At 51.1% G+C, this 28000-nt stretch overlaps 9 protein-coding genes across 9 annotated transcripts; 6 read left to right on the forward strand and 3 right to left on the reverse strand.

Moving 5' to 3' along the window:
* Nucleotides 1-61: 61 nt before the first annotated feature.
* On the reverse strand, nt 62-2475 carry BDV59DRAFT_5705 (putative serine-rich protein). Its single transcript, XM_073696657.1, has 3 exons — nt 499-2475; nt 255-451; nt 62-199 (listed from the first exon to the last, which is right to left on the reverse strand). The coding sequence occupies exons 1-3, from the start codon at nt 2351-2353 to the stop codon at nt 161-163; spliced, it is 2091 nt and encodes a 696-aa protein (XP_073553268.1). The 5' UTR covers nt 2354-2475; the 3' UTR covers nt 62-160.
* A 1702-nt stretch (nt 2476-4177) lies between these two features.
* On the forward strand, nt 4178-5260 carry BDV59DRAFT_197411 (uncharacterized protein; the record flags this gene model as incomplete). Its single annotated transcript, XM_073692914.1, has 1 exon — nt 4178-5260. One exon carries the CDS (start codon nt 4178-4180, stop codon nt 5258-5260), a length of 1083 nt encoding a protein of 360 aa, XP_073553269.1.
* Nucleotides 5261-6472: 1212 nt separating this feature from the next.
* Nucleotides 6473-7789, forward strand: BDV59DRAFT_167025 (sucrase/ferredoxin-like domain-containing protein). The gene is made up of 2 exons (XM_073687815.1): nt 6473-6966; nt 7025-7789. The coding sequence occupies exons 1-2, from the start codon at nt 6589-6591 to the stop codon at nt 7709-7711; spliced, it is 1065 nt and encodes a 354-aa protein (XP_073553270.1). The 5' UTR covers nt 6473-6588; the 3' UTR covers nt 7712-7789.
* A 788-nt stretch (nt 7790-8577) lies between these two features.
* BDV59DRAFT_190246 (FAD-binding oxidoreductase) lies at nt 8578-10400 on the reverse strand (the record flags this gene model as incomplete). Its single annotated transcript, XM_073691734.1, has 5 exons — nt 8578-8597; nt 8651-8891; nt 8961-9629; nt 9688-9859; nt 9991-10400. 5 exons carry the CDS (start codon nt 10398-10400, stop codon nt 8578-8580), a joined length of 1512 nt encoding a protein of 503 aa, XP_073553271.1.
* Nucleotides 10401-11131: 731 nt separating this feature from the next.
* BDV59DRAFT_5732 (TRAPPII-specific subunit TRS120) lies at nt 11132-16220 on the reverse strand. Its single transcript, XM_073696667.1, has 3 exons — nt 15863-16220; nt 14785-15776; nt 11132-14734 (listed from the first exon to the last, which is right to left on the reverse strand). The coding sequence occupies exons 1-3, from the start codon at nt 16029-16031 to the stop codon at nt 11441-11443; spliced, it is 4455 nt and encodes a 1484-aa protein (XP_073553272.1). The 5' UTR covers nt 16032-16220; the 3' UTR covers nt 11132-11440.
* A 109-nt stretch (nt 16221-16329) lies between these two features.
* On the forward strand, nt 16330-22128 carry BDV59DRAFT_167032 (histidine kinase-like ATPase domain-containing protein). The gene is made up of 3 exons (XM_073687816.1): nt 16330-16785; nt 16841-21835; nt 21898-22128. Exons 1-3 carry the CDS (start codon nt 16658-16660, stop codon nt 21974-21976), a joined length of 5202 nt encoding a protein of 1733 aa, XP_073553273.1. The 5' UTR covers nt 16330-16657; the 3' UTR covers nt 21977-22128.
* A 191-nt stretch (nt 22129-22319) lies between these two features.
* On the forward strand, nt 22320-25277 carry pabA (aminodeoxychorismate synthase pabA). The gene has a single exon (XM_073687817.1). The coding sequence runs from the start codon at nt 22627-22629 to the stop codon at nt 25084-25086; it is 2460 nt and encodes an 819-aa protein (XP_073553274.1). The 5' UTR covers nt 22320-22626; the 3' UTR covers nt 25087-25277.
* Nucleotides 25278-25349: 72 nt separating this feature from the next.
* med6 (mediator complex subunit MED6) lies at nt 25350-26774 on the forward strand. Its single transcript, XM_073696670.1, has 3 exons — nt 25350-25540; nt 25597-25958; nt 26030-26774. Exons 1-3 carry the CDS (start codon nt 25447-25449, stop codon nt 26558-26560), a joined length of 987 nt encoding a protein of 328 aa, XP_073553275.1. The 5' UTR covers nt 25350-25446; the 3' UTR covers nt 26561-26774.
* BDV59DRAFT_5749 (LOG family protein) lies at nt 26775-27991 on the forward strand. The gene is made up of 2 exons (XM_073696671.1): nt 26775-27109; nt 27179-27991. Exons 1-2 carry the CDS (start codon nt 27069-27071, stop codon nt 27864-27866), a joined length of 729 nt encoding a protein of 242 aa, XP_073553276.1. The 5' UTR covers nt 26775-27068; the 3' UTR covers nt 27867-27991.
* Nucleotides 27992-28000: the final 9 nt, after the last annotated feature.

Here is a 28000-nt window from a genome sequence, read left to right on the forward strand (position 1 = left end):
AAATCCAAACCAGCAGCACCCAAAGTCAAGGACGGTTGAAGAAACGAAGAGGTATCACGAGGCGAAGAAGGGTATGCGAAAGGTCGAAAATGACTCCTCCGGAGCCAAGAAACGCAGATCAAGAATGAAAACAAAGCGCAGGCGCAATGATGGTCTTAGTTCAAAAGCCCACCTTGGTCCCTACAACGGATAATACGATCTGAGGCGTAAATAGTTAGGTCGGGAATCCACATGCAGAGTACACCGAGACTTACAATGATGACGATAATCACCAAACCCACAGGGTTCATCCAGCGATTGAGATTCCTCCACCACCGAGCGTTCTGGTACCGTTTGCGCTCGAGGTCGAACAGACGCATGTGCAATGCCGTCTCGATTTCGGACTCGCTGTCATCCGCAACAATCATTTCCGGCTTCGGGGGCAGGGGCAGAAAAGACGCCATGAGCCACACTAGTCATGTCAGCATTTATCATATGTATTGTTTCTCTTTAACGTACTCAGTGGGCAGACGAAGCCCACACAGAAAGACCACACTTGGATATTTCTACGTCCAAGCAACGGCTCTGTGCGGGAATCCAGTGAGGGCGCACCCCATGTACTTCCCCTCTTCCGCGTAACGTGTACATCTGGGAAGAGATGAGGCGACCAGCTTTGCCGTAAGGTGCGGCGCGTCCCGGTTTTCTCTATTATTTGCATGCCATCTACCCAGTTACTTCCTGGGTCGTTTGGGTCTGTTGAGGGTTTTTCACGAGTCCCCGGTCGACTGGCCGCCGTGGAAATACGGTCGATAGGGATAGACTTGGATGTCGCCGAGCGTGCCGTGGCTGGTCTCGACGTCGTTGAACGAGCGGTGCCGGGACGGCTACCTTCCACTAGAGACAATGCGGAGTTGACTGCGCTTTCGTTAAAGCTATAGTACATCCTAGCCCACGCTGGGATCATATGCAAGGCGAAGGTCGAGCTCGTAGCGGGACGTCTCACACTCCGCATGCTGCTGTGTCTTGATCCCGAAGAGATACTGCGGGGAAATCTGGAGTGCGTTCCACGGACAGGGAGCCCAGACACATTGTCTACGCTTGCGCTTCCATCGGAGCCGTTGACGAGCCAAACGGATGATGAAGGTTTGTGGCGGATAAGAGCGGCCGAGGGCCTCGAAGGTTCCTCCAGGTTTTCTGAGCGTTGCCCTATTCGCGAAATTCGCCCGGATTCACATTCTGCTGACCATCGAGATGTTACAGTAGAGAGCTGAGACCTGAAACGATCCGGGTGGTTGTCTGGCTGCTCCGGGGTGTCGGGCTCTGGTGACTCTTCAATGTTTGAGATGTCCACTCTTGAACTAGATGCCGAGGGTGCACGGATCGTAGGGTATTGGATACACACTCCGCTGTCAATAATGGCTTGGATATCTGATGGCGGCCCGCTCCGAGACGACGAAGTAGCACGAGAAAGGCTCCGTTCACGGAGACGAGATGAGCTTGACCGAGTCGACACCATGTAGTTGGGCGGCGGGTTCGAACGGAAGGACTGAGAGCGGGAACGCGAGCTTGAATGCTCCGAGGAAGACCCATGAGTCCATGGCGCAGCACCAATGTACCGGATCACAGTGCCCAAAGAGTTCAACGAGGAGAGCGAGTTCGAGCGGGAGGCAGTCTCAGGATTTGACGAGGCGCCCAACCGAACAAAGTTCAAGCTGGAGCTGTCCAACGCGACGAAATTCGGACTCGATGGAGGTCCAATGGGAACAACATTGGGACTGGAGTTGCTGGAGGCTACATTCTCCGGCTGCGACGGGTGGCCAGATGATGTATTGGAAACCACCGTTTTGATTGTCGGGGCAGCGGTCGGAAGGGTGTTTGTCAACTCCTCGTCCGAATAGTTCGCTGACTGCTCGTCCGACGTACGGTCGAATGGTTTGTGCTCCGGCAGACTGGGGTCCGGGAACGAGGATTTGCTAGAAGACGGATCGTCCCACAGCTGGGGAGGAGTGTTTGCGGCATCGAAGGTGGACGACAGGTCCCAGAGATCACCGATAGACTGCTCCAGGCTACTATCACCCAAGCGAGTGACTTCGGTGGACAGCGTTGCGGTAGAATCGTTGGGAGCCTCATCAACGTGGAAGCGAGAATCGGGAACGAAATCCTGTCCTTTCCCGGGGCGTGGGAGCAAGATATGCTCCGGCTTTGTAGGAAAGGGTGTCACGGTGTGTACGTTCTCTTCCTCGCTGTCGTTGTACTTGTCGCTAGGTGTACGCACCGATTCGGGTGGGGAAGTTTCATTGTTCTGCGAGGGAGTGCGCTCATGGAGAGCTCTCCGCTGGGGAGGAGCGTTGGTCGAAGGTCCAGCCGAGCGCATGTCGTGGCGATTATTTCATTATCAGGAGGGAACAAGCGATTCGGAATCCGGTGGATTGGCTAGGCGGATGAATGAGGCCGAAAATGGCGAGTTAAAAATATGGGAAAACAAAAACAATGGATTCAGCTCGGGTCATACAAGACAGAGCACGAAGGGAAAAAAAAAAAGGTGTTCGTCCAACAATGGCTGCTGAGAGATTGGCAAGAGAGCGATAGAGAAAAAAAAATAATAATAACAAGATTGCTATGATTGTTTGTTGTTGTTGTCGGGGTCTTGTTGAGTGTCAAAAATTTTATGATGCAATAAGGAATGCCTCGACGGAAAGCGACGTCAAACGAGCGACGGTTATTTTAAAGGTCCAACGAACGGGACGTCGAAAGAGCGTGGGTCTGACGGGAAATGAGAGCAAAATCGTCAACAGTTGGAAGGACGAGTCATGTCCATTGGAGGTGAGAGCGAAACGAAGTAGGCCAGCAAAGCGAATGAATGTTAAAAAGAGCGTCGAGCTCGAGACCAGAAAGCACCGACCGACAACACCACCCCAGTTTCTAAAGGAGCGACGAACAGCAGAACGACTGGAGATCAACTGAAGAACGAGAAATCTGAAACGGGACGATATGCAACTGGGGCTGGCTGGATGTTTAAAAGGGTCTGGAATCTGGCTAGCGGCGGTGTGCGCGGAGGGAGCGTGGTGGAGCCGAAGGAAGGATATGCAGTTGACAACACACGCTCCGTCGTGCGTCTAAAGGGGGCGATGCAGGTGGCTTCTGGATACAACGGACTCGATTGGCGCGGCGGCTGCAGGGAGCAATCGCAATCAGCCAGACCAGCAGGGAGGCGGTTCGCCAGGAGTTGGGAAGATCGGACTGTCGTTCCAGACATGTGGTGGAAGATCGGCCTGGTCTAATCCGAATAAGCTTAGGAAGCGTTCACGCCCTCGCTCCTGAGGCTAATTGTCATCGACGGCGAAGCGAAATAACGAAATCTCGGGAGGTTCGTTTCATTTCACGACGGTGGAGGCGGATCATCGTGTTAGCGCCGGAGGTGGATTGTTCGTTTGGGTACGTGGCGCCGGTGGAGGGGGAACAGGAGGAGGTGAAAAAAGGAACAGAGAGAGAAGCCGGAAAGGGGGAATTGGACGGTCTAAAATTGGATGTCAGGGGTGAAGAAGGTTGAATTGAGACGTGATGCAAGGTGTCACTGCTGAGGAAGTATGGAGGAGAAGAAGTAAGGTCGTCGATCCACACGAGGTCAGGAGCGTTTTATGACTGATCATGCGCAGTACTCCGTACAGGATACATTTTCTTAATAGTTAATATTCAACGGTTACCGATTTTATTCGTGTTCTATTTGACGGACTCTGAATATTATTATCTTATTACGGAGTCCTCTGATTATGCCAATGTATAGTTATGTAGGATGCATTAATAAGTTAGGTGCTGCTTAGTCATATTATGCCTGACTCCTTAGGCCGTAGCCTTCTTTGTTCGTACTTTTCCTTATCAAGCCATCGCCAAATAAATCCACCGCGACAATTCTCGACCTTCATCTCTCTCCATTTCACCGTCGACGACGGAAATGTTCCGTACGGGCAGCATCAGCTTCACCTTACAGTCCCACCTTACCGTGAAGAAATGCGGAGACCAAACCTATCGGGGTAAATGAGGCCGACTCGGTCGGGACTAACCAGCCCAAGGCACAGAGTATACTTCTCATATAGAGACCCCAATGGATATAAAATGGATCTATATCTCTTAACAAGTATCGAAACTATCGTTCTAGGTAGACGATAAAAACTACTCTAGGATACTAAGAAACTTAGCTATGCGCGCCTCCGTTCTTTCTCTTCTGGGTGCCTTCGCTCCTCTGACGCAAGCCTACGCACCAGGCCTCGAACTTGTTTATTCGCTGGGACGGGCGACACAGGGAATCAGCTTCTCTGCGGACGGTCGTGCTTTTCTCTCCCAGAGGTACTCGACGACGGACCCACCTCAAATTGTCGAGCTGCTCAACGACAACACCACGGTTCTGTATCCTGATGCCGCCTGGAACTCCTACAACGCAAGCAACCCGCATTCTGACCCGCGCAAAACATTTGTCAGTGTCGATGGCGCGCGCATCGGGCCTGATGGTCGTTACTGGGTGGTTGATGGTGGCTCCATCGGAGTCAATGGCTCAACCAAGCTAGTCGGCGTAAACCTGACCCTCGATGCTGTGGACAAGATATACCACCTCGACCACATCAAGGCAGCGGACAGCGCAATTGACGACGTCCGTTTCAACGCAGCGGGCAATATTGCCTACCTGAGCGACACGGCCGGGGCCCTGCTCGTGCTGAACCTGAAAACCGGCGACGGGGTCCGCGTGCTCGCCGACGCTGCCTCCGCATCGTCTTGGTTTCCCATGATGTACAACGGGACCCTGGTGCCTGGTTATGGAGCATCGGGTAGTACTCTGTCGGTTGGTCTGGATCAGATCGAGGTCTCGCCGGACGGAGTGTACCTGTACTATCAACCGTGCAACGGCGGGCTGTACCGCATCAAAACGGCGTACGTCGACGCAACCCTGCGAAACTCTACCCTCGCTTCATCGCTGGGTGATTACGCGGAGCCCTTTGCTCTGACCCCCAGCACTGGCGGCACCACCATCGACGCCGATGGCAACATTTATGTCAGCGACACCAACCTGCTCGCCGTGTGGAAAGTCACCCCCGAGGGTCGTGCTACGGTTCTGGTTCAGGATGATGCATTACTCTGGACCGATCTTATGTGGGTGACGGCTGATCACAAGCTCTGGCTGCCTGCCTCGCAGATGCGGCCTGGTGGGGACGGGCTGATGGCGGACGGTCCTAACTATATTTTTACGTATCCGATCGGTGCCGGTCCCTCACCAATCGATCATGCCTGAGGTTAGCAAATGAGAAGTAGATAGGAGGTGTTCTATAAGGAAATTTTTTTGTTTCTCTACTAGGTAGTTTTTTGGAATCTATCAACTCTAGATTTTGGGTCTTCAGTAAGATGGCTTCCCGGCTAGCTGTAGCCCAAGGGCGTACATGTATTAATCGGTCTTTTTTAACTAGAATTGTTTCGTTGCCACTTTTTCCGGGTTTCTCGTAGCCTGCCGCAGGATAGGCTGAAGTTTATAAAACACCCCACAATTCTAACGACCAACGGTCAATGCGATATCGAATTGCGAGGCTGTACAGAATAGAACCGTTCGTAAGCCCCTTCCATACCTATTCCAGACTGCACATAAGAACATTGGACGGTTTTGATCTCTAATCACCTGATACACTAGACCAACAATGAGGATAGCGGTAAACGGGCAGTTAGCCTTGCATTGTATTATGACGACTGCTGACGACGGGGCTGAGACGCTTCCAGATACTCCCAGACGTTTTCGTGGCACAGAGCCGTTCCTCGAGCTCTCTGGGTTGATGCCATCTGTATCAATCAAAATGACACGGGTCATGGCTTACCCGTCGATGGGCTATCCAGGAAGCCTCATTGTGCAAGCTTGCTATTGTTTTCTTTGAGAGATCAATGGTACCACTGGAAAATTTATTTCTTTGGCACTTCTGGCGCTGTTCAATAGCAGCCTTGTATCTCACAATCTGGACCAAGGCGCTATCGAAAACTTGCGAACTATTAGTTCCATTCGAAATTATCGCCAACTGTCCGCAGCGAGCATTTCCAATTTTGGAATACTCGACCTTCTGGTCGGCTGCCACGTAGCAGAAATATCGGATCCACGTGACGAACTGTACGCACTCTTACCTCTGGCCTCGGATGTGAATACAAACCGATGCCCGGATTTTCATGACCAGCGAATAACTGTACGGGCAAACTATCATAAACTCGTGGGTGATATCTATATTGAGTTCGCAATAGAAGGTCTGCAAAAATCTGCCACGCTTGATTTGCTACATTCCGCTGGCGCTTTTCGGCGACGGCTTCCTTTATCAGATGGTCTTCGGGCGTTCTATCTCTTGATGGAAGTATGATAGACGATTCATGGATGTTGGTTTCTGTTGTTTATAGTTGGGTTTCGACCAACCAGCGGGCGTCCTTATCAAATCCGTTATCTCCGCTCGGAGTTCGGGGTTTCTGTCAGCGCGGAGAAGAACTCCAGCTTCTTTCTTTCTCCCTACGACAACCTCCAGCTCACCCTTGAGTCCTAAGTACATTCAATCTCAAACCCAGTCACCTCCAGATCCAGGGAACATTCTACCTGACATGATACTGCGACCCGTGACCGGGTGGTCGCCTCTCCGTCGCAGCGCATCTCCCGCACCTCGTCTCTTCTCCACCAGCGTCCATCGCTCACAGCCATCGCGAACTCCCCTCAAGATCCCACCTCCGTTTCCTGTGACCAAGTCATGTCCTGAATCGACATGCTTCTGCCCTGCGACGCCGCCAATGCCCGAGGGTCTCCCGATTGACTACGAACAACCACTGAACGGGACCATGGCCGCCTACGCACAGCAGATCCTCATCTGCACCGGACAGCCCGACTGGACGAGTCGCATTGAAAACGACGGACAGGACCAAAGCTGGGGTGACCTGGTCCGAGGGCTGAAGAAGCTCATGGGCCGTGGAGGGCCCTATGCGGATGTAAGTAGACCGGACGGGACTGAAACACAACCTCGACAAGCATCTAAGACATAATCAGCCCTTCAATAATGTTCTCGTCAGCAACTCGTCCTTCCCCGCCTCATCTACAGCCACAACTGCCTCCGCATTCCTCTTCCCGAGCTTCAAGTATTTCCCTTCCATTCCCACAAACATCTCCGCCGACTCGACCAAAGCCCCCGACCTCGCGACATTCGTTCGCGCCTTCCTCCTCCCAGAGAAGCTCAGCGCAATGGCCGAGGCGCTCCCCGAGCATCGCCAGGTGGAGTTAACCCGCAAACCGGACCTGGCTTCTGCGTTCCCAGACGCCGTCGATATCCAGACATCACCCGTCGTCTTGATCTGCGGCCACGGCGGACGTGATATGCGCTGCGGTGTCATGGCTCCCGTTTTGCAGGAGGAGTTCCAACGGGTCTTGCGCGCGAATGGGTTTCTATCTGCGGACGGCGATGTCGGCACCATCGATGGGCCGGATCGTGCACATGTTGGATTGATCAGTCATGTTGGGGGCCATAAATATGCGGGAAATGTCATCGTGTATATTCCCCCTGGTATGACTATGAGGGACTCCTCGGCGCATCCGCTGGCCGGTAAGGGCATTTGGTATGGTCGAATCGAGCCGAAGCATGTCCAGGGCGTTGTAGAGGAAACGGTTTTGGGAGGGAACGTGGTGGAAGATCATTTCCGTGGGGGAATTGATCGTACTGGGGATATCTTACGTTTGTGATTGTTGTTGATTTGGTTGACGAACTGTATCATAGAACTACGCATTTTGAAGCTCGTAGAAAGCCTCATAGAATTGAACATTTCTATGTACTATATGACTCTAAATCCTTTTATTACGCCTAGAAATTTTGGATTTAATTTATTTGGGGAAAATATCCATCGACTGGGTTTTGCAGCCGTTGTTCGGATGTTAACTGCCGACACTACAATTAATTGCGATTTGTCAGGCACAGAGAAAGTCTTCAACAAGTCATCCAGTATATATATCCTTACAAAAAGGCAAGGCGCGCGACTTTGACGTGACTTTCTAGATGCGTGTGGAATTATCCCAGCTGATCAGTTGCATAGTGCTTTTGATATAACCACGGCTCCAACCGTCGCAGCCCTACGGTATACGCCTAACAGTGAAGAATTGTTGTATGCATTGAGTGATCAGACTTTCTGGGTCTATATGCACTCTCGTCGGTAAGATAAACTCATCGACGCCAATGTTGTCGCGGCTTTCGAATAATACTCCGTGTCTTTGGGGAATAGTGAGGCTTGAAGGCCTTCTTAGGATAGCGAGGGAAAGGAGAACTATTCATGTACGGCCATCAAGGACACTAGTCACACCTAGACTACCCAAGTCTCTTGTGTGACTTCTGAATTGTCTGGCTCAACACGCCTCCGACTGAGGCCAAACGAATAGGGTGGTAGTTAATTGGATGCGAGGTCCCCTATATGATAGGACAAAGGGTACCGTTCTCCATTTCGATCCAATATTCACTGCCCACACAGTGAAGGCACCAAAAAAGCCCATCCGGGTCATACTTTTGTTTAATTGACTGAAGTCGTGGGTAATTTGGCCCCCAGAAAGACCACTGCCAATCAGGTTCGTTCGGGTTTGCCTGTCAAGTGAATTAGAACCTGAAACTGAAGTCGAATTGCTGCAAGCAATGACACAGGGATAGTACCTCATTAAAATATGCTCCTGTATCGGGCGCCAGCTGTCGTAAAGCATATCCTCTCTTGTAGGTCATATCATGGAAAGCCTTGGTTGCCAACTCATCGGACAGAGTATCATCCCAACTTTGACCTGTGATGACATGAACGATTGCGTCGCGCCAGGCCGGGTTCAAGGCATTGTCGACTGGCTTTTTGCTCCCAGTCATGGTACCTGAGATGGATGGATTTGTAACTCCCTTGGACGAGTGCGTTAGTCCCCGCATGTACACCTGGATGATGTGTGCCAAATGGATTCATTCACATACCGGTAGGTCTGCGCTTGGCATGGCGATAGTCTCGAGTGTCTTCGCCAGCAGGTCAATATCTCCCACAGCTCGCTTCGGAATAAATCTGCTAGCACGAGTGTTGTGCATTTCCCCCGTACTTCCGAGCAACGGGAGTGTTTTCATAAAGTCATACCACGACGGCTTCCAGAGTTTGCTGGTTTTGAAGGTAGCGGTCGCGCTCGCGGCGTCGAGTATCTCCAGGAGAGGCTTAAGGACTGCTTCGGATTTACTGTTCGCAGTGTTGTACTCGAACAAAGCAAGACTGAATGTCATTGGAGCGCCGGCCATGGTATAATAGCCGTGGATTCCTGCATCTTGCAGCCGGGGGAAATCGCCGTGCAGCTGTGCAAGTAGTCTGTACCAATCCCTGGCAGACGTGCCGTTCTTTGATGATATATCAACCCCGGTCATTGCAAATGAGGGCATCTTGTACGCATTGACGGTAACACTGGTGATGATCCCGAAGGTGCCTCCACCGCCGCCACGAATAGCCCAAAAGATATCTTCATTTTGGCAAGCATTGGCAGTCAGGACGTTACCATTTGCCGTGACGATGACAGCTTCGATAATGTTATCCGCACCCATGCCGTACACGCCAGTCGCGAGACCGTGGCCTCCGCCAGTAGCCCAGCCGACGACGCCAACGTCCTGTACCAGTTAGCCCAACGCGGAAAAACCTGAGGCATGGTCCCAATAGAACCCGTACATTGTTTTCCCCACCGACAGCAATAGCATTGTGCTTGGCCATTGCTGCGTACATTTCGCCATCTTGCACACCTGCTCCCAGAGTAGCTGCCATATGTGTTCTGTTGCTCGGACAAGACTCCGACGTGAACTTTTCGTGGTACTGTATGTCTTTCATATGATGGGTCCAAACTCTGTTTTGTTAATCGTGTCCTTCCAAGTTGAAAGTTTGGTACATACGAGAGACTCCCAGCATTGAAGCTAAGTTCTAGATGTTCAGTAAATCTCGATTGACTGGCAAAAGGGGCTGGGAATCGACACCTACCTTCTTTTACCGCCGTGTCCCGTATTTTTGATGTTCATGCGCAGATTCCATTTCTTTGCGAAACGCACCCCAGCCTGTACGTCCTCCACACTGGTCGCATTGATGATGTATGGAGGGTAAGCACCCAGAGTACAGTCTTGCTTTCCCGCTTTTGGATTACCCGAGACACTAGTTCCATTGGCGTATATAGGGCTGCAGGCATTGTCCAACGACGGGTCGCCAACACTTGCAGGATCTCCCGAGTGGAAAGGCCAAGTCGTCCAGTTCGAACGAATAGACTGACAAGCTTCAGGATCGTAAGCGGGTTCCGAGGGATAGCAGACTGATGCTACAGGAACAGTCCGAATTAGACGACCCGAGACAGATTCATTGAGTGAAGCCCATTCTGAGTCTGAAGGCCAGCATGGCATGTCAGGGGCCTGGATTGGTTAGACAAGTATCGAAAGCGGACATGGATGGCACGAACACATTTGCAGTAACTTTTTGCGCCAAGTCCAGTGCGGACTAGACATGCAAGAGCAAGTTTTAGGAAGAGCTGCATGGTGCAAGAATACAACTGACGTCCATGTGCTTCGCATTTGAGATGTCGGCAGCTCAAGCAGCCTCATATAGGTAAAGGGAATCTGTCTGCCTGAAGGGAAAAAAAAGACTGATATTGCATAGCATGCACCCAGAGGTGCCTTGGCACCTTTGATAGTGTAATGCGTAATAGTCATTGGGTCAATTAATTGGAATCGTACTTCGTATATCACACCCGCCTGTATACCAACTTTGAAGCCCCATTTAATCCACTTGTGGAATCTTAACCGCAGGCAACCAATATGCCATATTGGGTAATGTCCTCGTACTCGTATATTATCATCCATAGTCATCCACAACCTTTTGTATACTGTGCCACTGCTACAGAACAATGCCGTGCATCATCTCATTCGCATGAAAGACAGTCAATTATAGGTATAATCCTGGGCATTTTAGCGTCACTTTAGTGCAATCAATCTTATCATTCACCCTCTTTAGTACGTCGCTAAAGAAGTTACCTAGCAACCTGCCCCAGTCGAACCTTGGAATAACGCCACATCTTCCAATCGAACATATTAGATCTTCCTGAAATTAATTTGTATGGGTCTCTAGTGAAGAATAGCGAGGGTTGCATATAGTAATATTGGCTGAGTCTGAGGTGTATGTACAAAGTCCCACTGCCATGAACATCTAGATATCTATAGAGCAAAATAGAATAACTTTGGTCCGACCATCCATCATATACACATTGAAACTAATCCCAAGCCCATCCGACAGAAAAAACAGGTCGGAATCTCATCCTCGTGCTGCCGACATCGAAAACACCATAATGCCTGCGGATCATCAACACCGTACATCTGCGAAAGTTAACACACCGTCATCTGTCACAACCTCGCTATCATGCGGGTAATGCATAAACAGGTAAACATCACTAATCATGGGCGTTCATCACACAAGGTTCTTTAGCATGCCATATCCGTCTCTTCTTAGCCATATCGGCGCCAAAAGTGTCGTGGATAGGCACATCATCGGCATTATGGAGAGCCGCACGCTCGGAGTCTGGTGAAGATCGTAATATGCGGACCTCCTCGACAGTGGCTCCAATCTCATATGCGCCACGACAAAGTATAGTCACTCCGACGGTAGCAGTGGTGCTCTCCCCGCTTTGGATAACTGGCAACACTTGCTGTAACATACCAGTCCAAGCAAGGCGTCGGGAAAGATCGAGGGCGATATTGCTGGGCTGGTGACGTAGACTTGGCTGGAGTCGGAGCAGGGGGTGGATGGGCTTGGAAGAGCGGTTGCGGACAGTGACCTTCAGATTCAGCATGTCGTCACAGCGCACTTTATATCTTGACCGCCCAACCTGCACCACCACATCTGTATCGCCTTTACCATCAGCGATGCGGTCATCTGCAAATGGAGCATCTAAGGAGAAAGCGATATCGACGTCCTCCAGACGGAACGCATCTGCCATCCGCGAATTCAATCGCACGTTTCTGAGATCAATTGTACCTTCACGTCCCACAGGGTTTTCCTTCCAGGTCCCGGTGATTCTCTTGAGGAGTTCTTCTCGGTACCAGAAAGCTTCTCGCGAGGCAGCTTCACCCTCGAATGTGAGCTTGTTGGCGCTGACAACGAACTGTCGCTTGACGCCTGTATTGAGGATCGGAATGGAAGCGTGGGGGTTGTCTACATAGACACGAGGAAGGACGAGGACAAATCGCGACATTTGACCAGGTTGGAGTTCTTCAGATACCGTGTACTGGCCCTCCTTGCTGGCTGTTTCCACCGACTCATCCGACGAGAGATCCACGGGCTGTTCGCTAACATGGAGGGAAATCGATAAGGCATTTGGCCAGGCATTTCGAAGATCGAGCAATACTATGCAATGATCGGATCCATACACGCCCCGTCCAAGGTGAGAAAGAACAGGTGAGAATGGATCACTACCTGTAGGGTGCGACGAACGAGTTGGCTGGTTTTGAACAGGCTCCGGCTTTGAGGCGATATCCTGTCGGCGGTTCCACCAAGCAAAATCGCTGCTGAATGGGAGAATATCGCAGCGAGCAATTTCAATGCTGGCATTCACGGTGACGGTAAGCGGGATAAATAATTGCCGGGTATAGAAAACGTCCGGCAGTTCGTGATCAGATAGATCCACGCAAGAGTAATCTATCTGCACAGTCGTATCCTGCAGACCAGGCTTCCCAAATATGTCGATGGTAAATGTTGCACTCTCTCCAGGAGGTATGGAGTAATCCCCCGGATCTGAGCCTTGCCGGCGCCACCGCAAAGCTGGTTTCATTAAGCTGAGCTCCAGTTCGTATATTTCGACCGGCAGCAGATCTTTGTTGCTCAGAGCAGACTGGATTTGTCTGTTCGTGGAATCCTGGAAAGTGAACAGGATAAAGTCCAGTGGACATGATGATGTGTTGCGGAGGGTAACATTGAAGGATCCATGCTCGCCTTCCAGGACCATTGCTGCGGATTGTGCTAGCGACATGGATTCAATGACGAGAGACGGCTGTTTCCCAATCACCTTTACTTCGCAAGCAGAGGTCTCGGGGCCTTTCTTTGGGAGTACTTTTCCGTCTCTAGACGTTGTCGAGCTCCATGAGAGAGGGCGTTCCATCGATGGGCTTTTCGCTGCCAAGCCCGTTCGTTTAAACTTGGCATCCACTTCTGGTCTCCACGGTTCCTTGAATATGGGGAATTTCCGTTCTCTGCAGTGCCGAACTTTGATGATACACCCAGTGATATTTACTTCGCCGGCCTCCTGTGCGATTCCAAATATCGTAATGTCCTGCAAGCAAAATGGAGGCAGAATGATCCACTCTACAACAGCATCGAAAGGAACGCCCTCACTGTCAAGGCGGATCCTTTCAATCTCTAGCTCGAATTCATAGGGATTCTGTAAAGTCACTTGGAAAGCTGCATGTTCGCCCGCAACCATGAGCAGCTCCGAAGCCTTGCTACTTTTCTTCGAGAAAGGATTGTAGAGGAACGGGTCTTTCGAGGCTTTTTCACGCGCTTTTGTGACAGCATCAAACTCAGGCTTCGACCGGCGAACTGGCCTTCTAGTATCGGGGAGAGGCAACAGCGCCACGCCACGGACTAGGAAGTCGTCCCAGTACTCAGCCTCTAGGTTTACCGCACCTAATTTGCTCGCCGCACCAACGGTTCGCTTAATGTTGTTCAAAAGGCGGACCTGCTCATCTTGGGGAAGGTAGGGTGGACTATGATATGACTCGGCGAGCGTCAGGTCACCTCGAATAGTCTGTAGCAATTCAACCGTGAAACGGAGGACACCACCAAAGTCCGGAAGTGCCTCACAAGCATTGATACATGCTTTGAGCACATCGATCTTGAGGTTCAGGTCACCATAGCCATTGAGGACAACATGTCGAAATGATCGCTCAACAATGGCGGTGACCGAATCATACTCAGGAAAAGGCTCTTCGCCAGCCAATGTCAGAGATCTCCTCATCGTCCACTCGTAGTATGACGATGGCTGCACTCCATATATTTCCCCAATTGTGGCAAGAAGCGTGCGCATACTCTCCTCCATATTCCCAGGACCAACATCAAGGGCGTTTATATCAAAGGCGGTATCGCTCAGTGATGCTAAACCAGCCGCTGGATGTATTCCGACTTCTGCAGCTCCAATCTTGCGGGCTTGGACAAGAGTGGGGACCATAGTGGATAGCAGTTCCCTCAGGATGAACGCTTTCTTCCGAGGTAGATCCAGGGTATTTAAAACAGATACAATGCCTATAATGATAGGTATGGTGTCTGTTGGAGGCAGGTCCGCGTTGGGAGAGAGTGGCAGAGCGCGGAAGAGGAAATTGGCGATCTCTGACTTCTTCAAAATGACTAACCCACGAGGACGTTCGGGTCGGTATAGTGGCACTAGAGGCTCGTTTGTGACGATATGCTTCAAAGCAATGTCATCCAGTGCGCCATCACGGATCCGTGCGGCCACCAGTACCCTTGAGAGACGAATGACTGTCTCCGAAAAGACAAGTTGAGGAAGAGGTTCATCAGTGATGTTCGCAGCGCGATTGTAAAGGTTCAAGATGTTATTTGAAAGATCCGGCAGTAGGTTGGACAAATTCTGTAGGGATATTATACGATTCCCTGGGGCAGATAGTCCTGAATTCGAGTCGATGCTCTGCGATAATTTCGAAGACTTCTCAGCAACAGGATAACAGATAGGAGGAATCTGTGGCCAATCAGTAACGGGCGAATGCAGTAATGCTATGGTGGTGTTACCTGAAAATCCATGCCTGCCCAACTGAACATCAACAAACATAATAAAATGGACTCGAGAGCTTTAGCGTGCCACACATAATCACTACAAGCCCTAGCGTTTGAAGCAGCCTCCACTAACTCTTTCAGAGCATCGGGCCATCTCCCTGCCTGCAGAAAAAGGGTCCCAACGACTACCCCAGTTCGGCCTTTGATCCGGTTCTTAGTCCGGTCAGTCGCACTCATGTTGCTCACAGACATTCGGTCTCGGCTATGCTCTTTTGACGACGGCAGTGTGGTAAGCTTCCCAGTTGAATTGGTACGGTTAGCTAGCTGAATCGATCGAGTAATCTCATCGAATGTGGTTGGTGTCTCATGATCGCTAGGTGCTGGGGAAGTTGGCTTCGAACTGAGAGGCGATACTGGCGCACTATTTGTGTCCGATGGCATGTGTACAGGCATTGTCATTCTATGCATGAGTCGATCTGTGGGACGAGGGCGTAAATCCGGCCCACGATGCGGACCCCAGGAGGATGCTTTAGGCGACTCAATTGAAGGTATGTTCTGAATGATCTTGGCAAAGCCGTCAAGCTCGGAGAGGAGTAGGGACGTAATATCGCATAGGACCGTCTTCATCGTCGTTGCCTTGGAGGCCTCAGGTCGGGGGACCCACAGGACATCATCAGGACCATTGGATAATTTGTTCACTCCTTCATAATCGAATACCAGAAGTTGGTGTACCAGAGCCCGGGTGTTCCTCTCCTTCACGATTTCGAGCTCCTCTCGAAGTTCACCCAGTCCAGAAGGAGTAGGGGGCGCTGCAGACGAAGATCCCTGCCCTGCGCCATTGTCTTTATCCGTTTCGCCAAGTTCTGTCCCATCTGCAATCGCGATAATCACAAGGGGTTCTCGGAAGACCTCAAACGGAAACAGCTCTAGGTGGGATGTTGGGGGTACGGAAAAGGACAGGTCGTAAAGAATCAGCCCCGTGGGAAACGCTAACGGAGAGAACATGTCTATAATAGGATGTTAGTCGGTCATCGGATAGCTCTGGGGGCTATACAGCTTATGATATGGGGACTGAGAGCACGGCGGCACCTACTTCGATTCGGTCGTGAGTCGGGACTAATATCCCCCAGACGGACGACATTTTCGGCCTGAAGTCTTGCAGCGAAACTGAGGAATCTTGAGCGTTTGATCTTTCCGATGGGGAGAAGCAACGCGCGAATGCGCACTGGCGCAATAGGAGACAGAGGATCAACCCCCATCATGTCATCTGCAAGGATGCGGAGGGGACAGTCGGCGTAACGCTCACTGCGCCCAAAGGGAACCCCTGGGAGTCATGCGGAGGTCTAACGATCAATCAAAAGAACGCAATTCAATTGCAGCAACCCATGCAATAAAACATACAAGAAAGAAAAAAGCCCCGGCGAATAGCGCTCACTCGAGCCGAGTCAACGACAAGCACGAACGAGGAGAATCAACAAGCGAGCATCTAAACAGCGCTTGTGGTCACGTTGGACTGCCGTGGAGAGCTTACATAACCCGCACTGCTGATAAGCGCGATAACGCTAAACTCCGCAACCTCCGACTCCATCATCCTCATTGCATCCGCTTTGTCTCGATTTTGAGCCATCTCACGGCTCTCGCGGGGCTTTTCTCTTCTGTCGATATCTATATTGTATATTGTGTTTTGCTCTCAATGTCTTTTTGCTTATTTCCAGGTTCTCCTCCAGCGTGAACCCATCCATCTAGACTACGACCAGCGCGTTCCTTTTCGTCAATATCCTTGCGGTAGACCATAGATCGGTACGAGAGCAGCTCTTTACGGCTCTTGTAACCAGTTGGAGTTCGAGTACAGCAACAAACAACATCAGGGGAGGTGCAGCACGTCATTATGGCACAGAACATCGATTTCACTGCCCTGCGGGCGCAGACGATGGGCTCTGGTAACGACGAGGAGGCTGTCACAGTGGACACGAGAGGTCTAATCTCGAAGGTCCTTGCACGTTACTCGGGAAAATGGTAAATTTGCTGCCAAGGGTCCCAACGTTGAAGACAGTTGCTAAATTTTGTCCAGGACCGTGCTGCGAGAAATGATCCAGAATGCCGCAGATGCAAACGCAACCAAAGTGACTATCAAGTTCGAGACCTTACCATCGACAACCGTCCCTTTGCCTACTTCAGCGAATACCACAACGTTACTTAAGCATACAATCTCGAATCACACTCTGAAGCGCCTCTTGATATCAAATAACGGTGCCCCTTTCAGTGAAAAGGACTGGGCCAGATTAAAACGGATCGCAGATGGCAATCCAGACGAAACCAAAATTGGTGCATTTGGCGTCGGTTTTTACAGTGTCTTTGATGACTGTGAAGAGCCCTTCGTATCTTCAGGCAAAGATGCCATGGCCTTCTATTGGAAAGGAAATGCGCTCTTTACGCGTCGATTGCAACTGAACGAGGCCGCAAACCCCGAAACCACCTTTGTTCTAGATTACCGTAATGATACATCGCCTGTGCCTTCTTTGATGGAGCTATGCAAGTTCCTGTCCAGCAGTCTTACATTTGTCGGCCTTGAATGTATAGAGTTGTGGCTAGATGATTGGAATGTTCTTCGACTCAAGAAAAAGGCCGCACCAAGCGTCAATCTCGCAATACCGAGAGATATTGACACCAGAACGCCTCAAGGCTTGATGAAAGTGTCTACGGTCTCTCGTGAGGTTGCCCAAGTAGATGCAGCTTGGATGCGAGTCGTTGAATGGAGTCCAAACGCAAGCGTGTTCCGCGAGGGTTTAAGGGACACTGCAGGCTCTTTGCGCACATTCTTCTCAAGGATTACTGGTCAGAATGCGTCAGAAAAGCCCCCGAAAGCTGAAAAGCCAGCACCTAATGCTGATACTGAGGACCTTGCGCAAGTTTCAACTGCTTCTGTCTTCCTGCACATAAGCACTGCCAACATCCAGTGCTCCGTTAGCCATTCTCTCAGCAGTGAACTCGAACGGGCTACGCGAAAACCCCCACCGAAGAGGTCTACGCTAGCAATCCTGACCCCCTCTTATGACACGACGCTAGCCTCGGGGATGTCAGGATCACACTCGGAGATTCTCTCATCCATTCTCCCCTCAAAAGCTGGCAGGGTCTTCATAGGATTTCCCACACACCAGACAACAGGCCTCAATGCTCATATATCGGCGCCATCCGTAATTCCAACAGTCGAACGAGAGAGTATTGATCTCAACACCCGCTACATCAGCAAGTGGAACTTTGAGATGTTGAAAGCTGCTGGTATTGTCTGCCGCATTGCCTGGGCGGCAGAAATGGCGTCGGTGAAATCCAAAATAGTACCCTCGAGGGGCTCCAAAGTTCGAAAGGACGACATTGTCAATGTTCTACCTGAAGCCATTCACACCGCAAACCAATTTGTGTTCCGCGAATCAACACCATCTTCACTTCTAGGACAGACGATTGAAGATGCGTTTTGGACATGCAACACCAACGCCTCTATTGAGGTTCTGTCCACTTGCGGTGTTATTCAGAGCCATCAAGCCCGTATTGCCCCCAAGGACCTCAGCTTTATGGACTCTATCCCTGTTTTACCAGACGAATATGTCGCAGGCGCGAAGGAATTTGTCAGAAAGTTGACGGAATTTGGACTAGTGACCGACGTTACCGTCTCTGACATCAAGAAAGAGCTAGAGTCTTCCGCCTTACGTCCTACTCAGGTTATCGAATTTCTGTCGTGGCTCAGTCGAAGAGCTCTTTCTGGACAACTTGACCAGATGTCCGTCCAGAATCTTCTCAGAGTCGCGGTAGCAACTGACGAAGACAACAATGGCAACACAACTCGGTTGATTGCATTTGCAGAAGTGGACACGTTTCTTAATCCACAGAGGATTCCTGTGACGATGCCTTTGTCGGTGAACGTGATGCCATTCAAGTATACAAAGACATTGGGCAAACAAGAACTCGAGTCATTGGGATGGGTGGAGCTGCAGATAGTTCCTTGGCTTCGCTGGCTTATCTATAATGCTGGAAATCGCAACGCCCTGTCCGAAGAACAGGATCTAACAAGAACCCCCTCTTTTGCCGCTCAGGTCCTTCCTATCCTTTCCAAGCAATGGGATGCTTTAACCCCATCAACAAAGCAGACTGTGATTGACCTGCTGCAACCCAACACAGTCATACCGACTAAACTTGGCATGAGACGTCCAAGTGAGACGTACTTTTCTTCTGTCCGACTATTCGATGACCTCCCTGTTGTCCATGGTCTCAGCAGTGTAAAAGAGAAGTTTTTGGCAGCTCTCGGTGTTCGCAAAACAGTCGAGCTTGGAGTCATCTTCGAGCGTCTCCTCAATACTACAGATTCTTCTGGCGAGCCCAGTGGGGGCCAGAAGAAATGGAGCCACGTCGACCTCATACGCTATCTGGCTTCTGTTAGCGAAGATATTCCATCAAATGACATCAAAAGACTCAGGGATACTAGCATATGCACTGCGGAACTGGGAGATCATGGCGACTCTAAAACGGCAAACCGCAAACGCTATAAGATACTTGAGCTCTATGAGCCGAAGGACTCACTCAGGTCTCTTGGACTTCCCATTATCGAGTGGCCTGGAGTGTATCTACCTAACAGCAAGGAAGGTAAATTCCTCAATATGCTAGGCTTGAGGAGTTCCCCGTCCGCTTCTGAGTTGGTGAAGATTATGGCACAAGCTGGCACGGAACATAACTCGACTCTTTACAGGAAAGCCATGTCCTATTATATTGCAGAGTACTACAATAACGGTTATGATGCATTTGATTGCAGCTCTGTCAAAACGCCTTTCCTGCCGCTCGATGGGTCGGAACAATTAAGCGCACCAAGCCAGTGTTTCACAGAAGAGGGGGCTGGTTTATTTGGTTTCAAGATCCTGAGGCGAGACCTTCATCCTCATGCGTCTAAATTAGGGGTTCAGCAACATCCGATGATGAGTAGCTGTCTGAACCACTTAATTCGTCAGCCCCCATCCTCAACACGGGATGCCAGAGACGTCTTCAAGTATTTGGCTGGGAGAGTCTCAGAACTCCGACATCAAGATGTGAGCCGAGTGGGCGATACGAGGATAGTCCCCATTTCAATGGGTAAAGGCTCCGGTGTACGTCACGTAGCACCGAAACTCTGCTATCTCGGCGATGGTGAGGATTACAGAGACATATTTGATTTTGTCGACTTCGGACAAGAAGCAAATCTCTTTCTCATGGCTGTTGGTTCTAAACGCGAGCCTACCAAGACTGAGCTTGCTTACATGGTAGTGAGAGAGCCAGCAAGAATATCCTCCACGTTTCAGAGCGCAGAGAAATATCTCAAGCTGCTTAGAACTCTTGCCGAGCATTTTCCGACCCTCAAGAAGGATCGTGCTCTGCACGCCGAAATGAGAAAGTCTGCTTTCTTGATGGCCAGCAGAGACATCGCCTCTTTGGGTGAAAAGGGCCATAAGGAGCAGAATCTTCTCGATTCTGATGAAGATGAGGAGCATAATATCAAGGAATGGACTTTGACGTCTGCTCCAGATGTGGTCGTGGTGGATGATTTCCAGAGCTTCAGCCTCTTTCGAGAACATATACTCGCTGCGCCGCAAGAAGAGGCGCTGGAGAACTTCTACCTTGCCCTCGGAGCCGTTCCGTTGAGCAGCCTAGTCGAGGAGCGCGCTCATTGGGGTGCAATCGCTTCTGACCAAAGCTCCGCCGTCAAGTTGCAGAGACTCATTAATGAACGCTCGAGGCTCTTTCTTCACGATCAGTCTTCAGACTCCATCAGACACGACGCTCGATGGCTGGAGAAAAACCTCCAAGTGCAAGTGGTGCATTCTATTTCCCTTACGCGATCTCTTAGAGGTCGTCGTGTGTCTCAAACCCAGAAACGAAGTGCGATTATCACGCAGCAGACGAAGGGATGGATGCTATGGATCTGCCCTGGCAAATACAACTTGTACGAAATAAGTCAGGCCCTCGTGCATCTCTTTCTTGTTCGGCCGAAACTCCACTCGACCCTCACGCTAGAGATGTTGCTGAAGACCGATTTGTTCGAGCTCAAAGCTCGTGGGTACAACGTGGGGCGTATCCTGAAACGAAAGGAGCATGAAGCGAGAATAGCTGAAGATAGACGCCAAAAGCAGTTAGAAGAGGAACGACAACGACTTCAAGAAAGAGAAGCTGCATGGACTCGGGAACGAGAGGCACAGGCCCAGGCCCAGAACAAGGTTCAGCAGGTCGAAGACAAACAGCAACCGTTGATGCCGGGCGATTTCCCTGATTCCCCCTCAGGCAAGGACCGTAGCTCCGTTCAGGCACCAGCTGAATTAGACCAAGATGAAGACCGACGGCCACGGGGCTTTTTCCAAAACCTGACAAGGCGTTTCGGGCTTGAGGTAAATAAGTCGGGTTTGAATCCTCTTAGTGGGGAGTCCTCTCAAGATGCTGCTGGTCCTTCAACTACGTCAGCCCCTCCACCTCCTTATACGGTTGAAGATCCGAAAAAGAACACCCGTCCAGAAGCTCCGGTGAACGTCAATCCCCCGCACAAGCTGCAACGGCAGCTCTTGTCCGCTGTCCAAGCTTGCCGACCCCATGGATCTTCCGATGTGTACAGCCGTCCGGAGACCACTCAGGTCGGCGAGTCAAAATCCTATTGTGATGAGAAACCCAGTCATGACCTCGAATTTGTGGCAACTCTCGCCTCCGGTATTAATGTTCTCGTCGTGAGGACGCTCCCAGACCGGGTCGGATTTCTAGGGCGGAACAGTACTGCCATCAACATGTTCGCGTCTATCCTGATTGAGTGCGCTAGCGTGTTTAACCTGCGTCCAGACAGTCTCAGTATCTTCTACGACCCAGGCGGGAAGACGATCGCCTTCAACCGAGCTGGAAGCCTATTCTGCAATTACTTCTACTTCCAGACGCTCCATGAAAAGGAACTTCTACAGGGCTCTAGCGCCAACCGAAGCGAAGCTTTGGTATACTGGTGGGTTATCCTTTGTCACGAATTAGCACATAACTTGGTGGGGGATCATAGTTCCGCTCATAGCTACTACACGTATGTTGTCCCCGTTCTTGAGACGTCCTCAGTTGAGGTCATCAGCTCTAACGATTCCGCAGTGAAAGCTTCGTTGCACAATACTTCCCTAAGATTATGATCAGACTTGCGACCGGCACAGAACAAGCCCCGACACAATAGAGCGCTTGATGTCGCTGAAATGATGTGAATTGGCATATCAGAGACTTATGTATAGATAGATAGTCTGTCCGGACTTCAGGTTAGATGAATGATAATATTCGCCAAACACGCCGTTCAGGCATATGATACGTCTTGGGCGAATTGGCTCGTCTTAAATTCTTCTTTAATATAGAAACTGAAAAGCAGACATAATATTTATCACGAATATTACCAAAAGGCACCAGATCTCCAACTTGCAACGGTTGGAAAAGGTTATCGGGGAACGTTCCAAGGAACCAGAGACAGTGTGGTTCCGTTGGTTGCCGCTCCGCTCTCCGATTGTCTTTTTTCTTCCCGTCGGCGGCAAATTCACGGGCTTGTTTTTGACTCAGGAGCGAGTTTTCTGCATTTTCTTTTTTCGTTTGGCCACTCCTCTTTAATAGCGTCTTGCCTGTTCTGCTGCGAATATGGCCGCATATTGAGACATGTCTCAACGTTGAATTCGATATATGTCTGGCCGCTTTGTTCAACGCCTCGCCACTTCCACTCGTCTTAGCGGATTATGAATTCGACATAGGACACCCATCCAAGTGGAGAACTTCTGTGACAGACATCTGGATCCTGTTTGTCTTTCTTCTTAAATCTCCCTTGATTCAAGTCGGGGATCCATAATGGCTCCTTTGCTAGGGGCGTGGGGCCCATCTGAGGTTGGAAATGAGCCCAATGGCTCCCGAATCGCCAGAAAGAACATCCTTTATGTCGATGCATATGATTCATTCTCTTACAATGTTGTTGCGATGCTCGAGGAGGTTCTCGACGTAAAAGTTACCGTCATGATGATCGACTCCGAATGGCCAGATGCCAACATGGTCCACTTCCTACAGCACTATGAAGCGGTCGTTCTAGGTCCCGGACCCGGAGACCCAAATGTTCCCCAGGATATCGGAATCATGAAGGATATCTGGAGCCTGAATGATGCAGATCTACTGCCTGTCTTTGGTATTTGCTTGGGGTTTCAGACGTTATGTCTTCATCAAGGTATCAGTATTGAGCGGTTGCCGTATCCGCTTCATGGCCAGGTCCACCGAATTTACACGAACCAAAAGGACATATTCGAGAGCATGCCGGAGGTCGAAGTCACTCTCTACCACTCCCTGTACGCCAAGCTTGACGGGCCTGTAGTTGGCTCCCAGAGCAGGCGTTTCGATAAGGGACTCCATGAGAAGTTTGACCTTGACTTCCTCGCCTGGTTAACTCTAGATCAGGGAGTCCACTTTCAAAACATGGAGATACCCATGGCGGTACGTCATCGGCAAAAACCATTCTGGGGTGTTCAGTTCCACCCAGAATCATGCAAGTCAAACCGTGAAGCGTGCGCCAAGATTTTAAAACGATGGTGGGCGCTTTCTCTCTTATATAACAAGATGACTGGCCGTGGTGGCTACGGCTGTTTACCCGAGGCTATCGTCCAACAATCGAGCGACATGGCTTCGCTTTCCGACGTTGCATACACTATGTTGAATTGGAGCTCATCGACTTCGAGAAAGTCTGCCTTCCGAACAATTCAAGCTCATCATCTGAGCTCAGAAGATATCTGCGAGAGACTCAATGTTCCAGGGTCGCCGACTGTGCTGTTCCAATCGAATGGCAAATACAGCATCATTTCTGCGCCCAGCCCCACGGGCTGGAGGATTGAGTATTATGCGCAGACTGGGAAGCTTCTTTTGGAGAAGCTTCCTACCGACCCGAACGGCGCGTCAGGCGCAGACGCAGCTGTCGAAAAGCTGCTGTCTGTATCCGAGCTCTGGGATGTCCTGAGATATGTGATGGATATGAAACATGTGCTGGCGGGCGATCCAACAGTGCCATTTTGGGGAGGCTTCTTAGGCTACTTTTCCTATGAACTGGGACTGGCATGTTTAAACCGACCCAAGACGCATAACGAAAGCTACTATCATCGTTCACGAGGTGATACCTCCGTGGACGATCCCGCAGATGTCAGTCTGCTCTGGACCGAGCGAAGCGTCGTTCTCGATAATGAGACCGGGAAGATCACGGTACAGTCGATAATTACAGATGACGATTTACCAGGGGGTTGGCTGGATGAGATTGTTCGATCATGGCAATTCGTGGACGAGGCAAATGTCACTGCAGATTCAGAATTTCTGGATTCGATTCTCCGACAGGGCATGATACACTTTCCCGAGGAGAAGACTTACCTCGAACAAGTCAAGGCTTGCCAAACGGAACTCAAAGCAGGAGAGTCCTACGAACTCTGTCTCACCTGCGAGACGTCCATCACGCTACCCTCTCCGAGTCTTCAGAACGATCGAGTCTATTTCCCTTGGGAGCTGTACAAGCGTCTTCGCCAGTACAACCCCGCTGCCTTCAGTGCCTATGCGAAGCTGGGAAATGTGAAGGTTGTAAGCAGCAGTCCTGAATGTTTCCTCAACTGGGACCGTTCCTCCACGCTAGAAATGAAGCCAATGAAGGGCACTGTGCGGAAATCGGACAGCATGACATTGGATAAGGCGAAGGAAATACTGGGCTCGACAAAGGAGATGGCTGAAAATCTGATGATCGCGGATTTGATTCGACACGACCTCTATGGAATCTGTGGCTCCGGAGGCGTCCACGTGGAAAAGCTCCTAGAAGTGGAGGACCATGGACGAGTCTATCAGATGATCACACATGTGAAAGGAAGTGTTGACCGCAATCAGCCGGGCTTTGCGGTGCGAGGGATGCCACAATTGCGCCAATCGTCTAACATGTCTTCATACGGGCTTACGGCTCTACAAAGATGCCTCCCACCTGGATCCATGACTGGCGCGCCGAAGGAGAGATCGTGCATGCACCTAAGCTCGATCGAGGCGCGCGATCGTGGAATCTACTCCGGCGTCATGGGGTTCCTCGATCTTGGGGGTGGTGGAAGTTTCTCGGTGCTGATCCGCACCGCATTCTCCAGCTCTGATGACCAAAGCGATGAACAAAAATGGAGGATTGGCGCTGGTGGAGCGGTGACGATCCTTAGCACGGCCGAGGGCGAATGGGATGAGATGTTGACAAAGCTGAAGACAGTTTGTGGTATCTTCTCACCGTTGACGGCTGAGAATGCAAAGACCGGTGCTTGAAGGATGTCGTGAGCTTGTGGATTTCGTTTTAGCGCAACGCTTTTCAACAGTTGCATGGTTAGGAGTTTTTAGAAGGGTGATTCAACACTGAGCGTCTGGACTTGGAACCGGTTGGCGTTATGGATTATGCAGCATAAGGATGGGTGTTTACTCTTCGCTATAGACCATAGAAATGATACTGGTTGACGATGCAAACATGACAAACACCGCTTTAATCTCCGCGGGGAGACACAGCTCTTCCTCCGCCATCGCATCACCATCTCCATTAATTCTCTCGCTGCATTTTTGGAAGCTAGAACTTCACGCTACCTGAAATTCTGGTCGAACCTGCTCGTTTCGCCTTAAAGAAAGTCATTATCCATGGCCGGCACTCAAGATGCCCCGTTGGAGGAGATCCTCTGGCGCTCGCCCTCGCACGTCCAGATGATGGGAGGCTTTCTCCATTCAAATAATAGTACGGCACCAGGCTAACTTCTCGGGCTCGTCTCCAGTACTGATATGCTTGCATAGTTCTATTTTACTTCGCCGAATCTCCCTTTTTCGACGCGACCTCCAATAACGCCTCCCTCGCCATCCAAGCAAGCTACAACGAGACGTTCCGTCATTTCGTAGAGACCCGCGAGGCTTTTGAAGGACGCCTGAAAACAATGCAAGGTCTGGAGTTTGTGGTCTCGTACGATCCGCTCCAGGCTGCGGCGCAGCCGAACGGCCAGTTTGCGCATGAGCCGTCGAACATTTGGGTGATACACAAGCAGACACGACGTAAGCGGGCCGGTCTCGAAGACGAGGTGGAGGTTCAGTCGACGTTCTTCGTCGTGGGTGATTGCATCTACATGGCGCCGTCTGTTGCAAGCGTTGTTGGCAACCGCATTGTATGTTCCCGTTGTGGTTCCAATCTCTGCCCCGAGTACAAATCGCTAACATGCCCCCCTTCTCTGGCTAGCTCTCGGCCGTCACCTCTCTCACTAATCTAATGAAGACAGCGTCATCACTGCCCAACTTCACCCCAGCCCACGGACACACCTACATGCCCCCGCTCCCCAAAACGACTGATACGGCTCAACCCAGCGCTCAGCCGAGCAAGGAGAACACACCGATGCCTGACGCCGACTCGACCAAAGCTTCCCTCGTTGGAGGAGCCCCGGTGGCCGATGCAGGCTCCGTCTTCCAGGATACGAGGACACTGGCAGAATCGTTCGGTCTGCTTACGCAGTACGGGGACGAGTTCATGGACGAGAATCCGCTAGTCGGGGAACCAGGGTCGTTTATTATGTCCCGGACCAACGACGCAGACCGGGGGACGTCGGCCAAGCAACAGGCGGTGGGCACAGCTCGTCCTGGGAGTGTCCCGGTGAGAGCTGGGACGCCACAGGTAAAGGTGGACACTCCCGGAAAGACGCCGGACAAAGGGGCCGCTACGCCGGGGGCAGATGAGAATAAATTGCGGAAGAAGAAAGGCAAGAGCGGAGTCTGAGGCTTTTCATTGTCGAGTTTATTATGATACCCTTACGAGCGCATAGTGTCGTTGCATGAATACCGCCGATCGCATTCTAGGATGGAGTATGTATGATGCCGGTTTATACACACCAAAGAATAGTGCAAAGATGGGAATCACGAACAACACATCTCTCATGCAGTGACAGGCCGACTGCAGGTTGTATCGTGGCCAAATCCTGGGTCGTCATCCAGGTGGGGATGAACGAGGCTGCATTGCGGCAGTCCATTGAACAGGCCGTCCCGACAAAAGACCTCTAGTCCAGAAACAAAGAATGCTGGGTCGAGTCTAATGGCAGGATGCGGGTTGGAGATGCAAGACGCTATCTTGTATTGGATATATATATTCCATGGTACCGCCTCCAGCGGATACTGCACCCACCTGTCAACACGCCCCATTGACTCATCTAGCCCACATTATATACCGCCACCTTCCTCCTACCGTCTCGGAAACCTCTCCTACACCCTAGAACATAATCACCGTCAACATGGGAAGCCAAGAAGACAAGCCTCCAGTCGTCTGCGTCTTGTAAGTCTCTTCCGGTTCACGACCCCTCCCCCGCCGTAGTTCCGCCGGCTAACAACCCTGTCTACGCAGTTGCGGCTCCGTCGCGGGCAACAACCCAGCGCACATGGAGACGGCTCGGGCTCTGGCGTATGAATTCCACAAGAACAACGTGCAGCTCGTATACGGCGGCGGTACGGCAGGACTCATGGGTGAGCTGGCGCGCACGTTGGTGTCGCTCTCGGGGCCTGAGGCGGTGCACGGGGTGATCCCGCGCGCGCTGGTCAAGGTCGAGCCCGGGTACGACAATGCCAAGGAAGAAGAAGCGCGTCCGACGGCATCGAGCGGGAAGGAAGCCGAGATGGTGATCAAAGACCAGGCGTTGAAGTCGGGCACCGTTAAACAGACCGCATTCGGTACTACGACGATCGTCGCGGACATGCATACGCGGAAACGCTTGATGGCGACCAAGGTGCGCGAGGGAGGACCTGGATCGGGCTTTGTTGCGCTGGCTGGTGGGTTTGGGACCATCGAGGAGGTCATGGAGATGACGACGTGGAACCAGTTGGGGATTCATCACATGGCGGTTGTGTTGCTCAATGTCAGCGGGTACTGGGATGGGCTGTTGACGTGGGTGAAGCAGGCTGTCAAGGATGGCTACATTAACCAGGAGAACGGGGAGATATTGGCTGAAGCTAAGCATGTCGCGGAGGTGTGGCCTAAGCTGGTTGGATATAAGGTGAGCAATGGTCGGATGCAGTTGAACTGGGGCGAGGAGTAGATCGTGTGTTCGCTCTCATCTTTACGGCGCTCTTGTGGCCTTGGTCTCTGGGCAGCTATCGACATTGACCACGGCTAGAGCGGTAGAGGCGAGGATATATAATCCAATGCTACGAGACGACGATTTACCATGTC

This window comes from Aspergillus ambiguus (genome assembly GCF_047715705.1).
Source record: "Aspergillus ambiguus strain CBS 117.58 unplaced genomic scaffold BDV59scaffold_1, whole genome shotgun sequence".
NCBI lineage: Eukaryota > Fungi > Ascomycota > Eurotiomycetes > Eurotiales > Aspergillaceae > Aspergillus > Aspergillus ambiguus.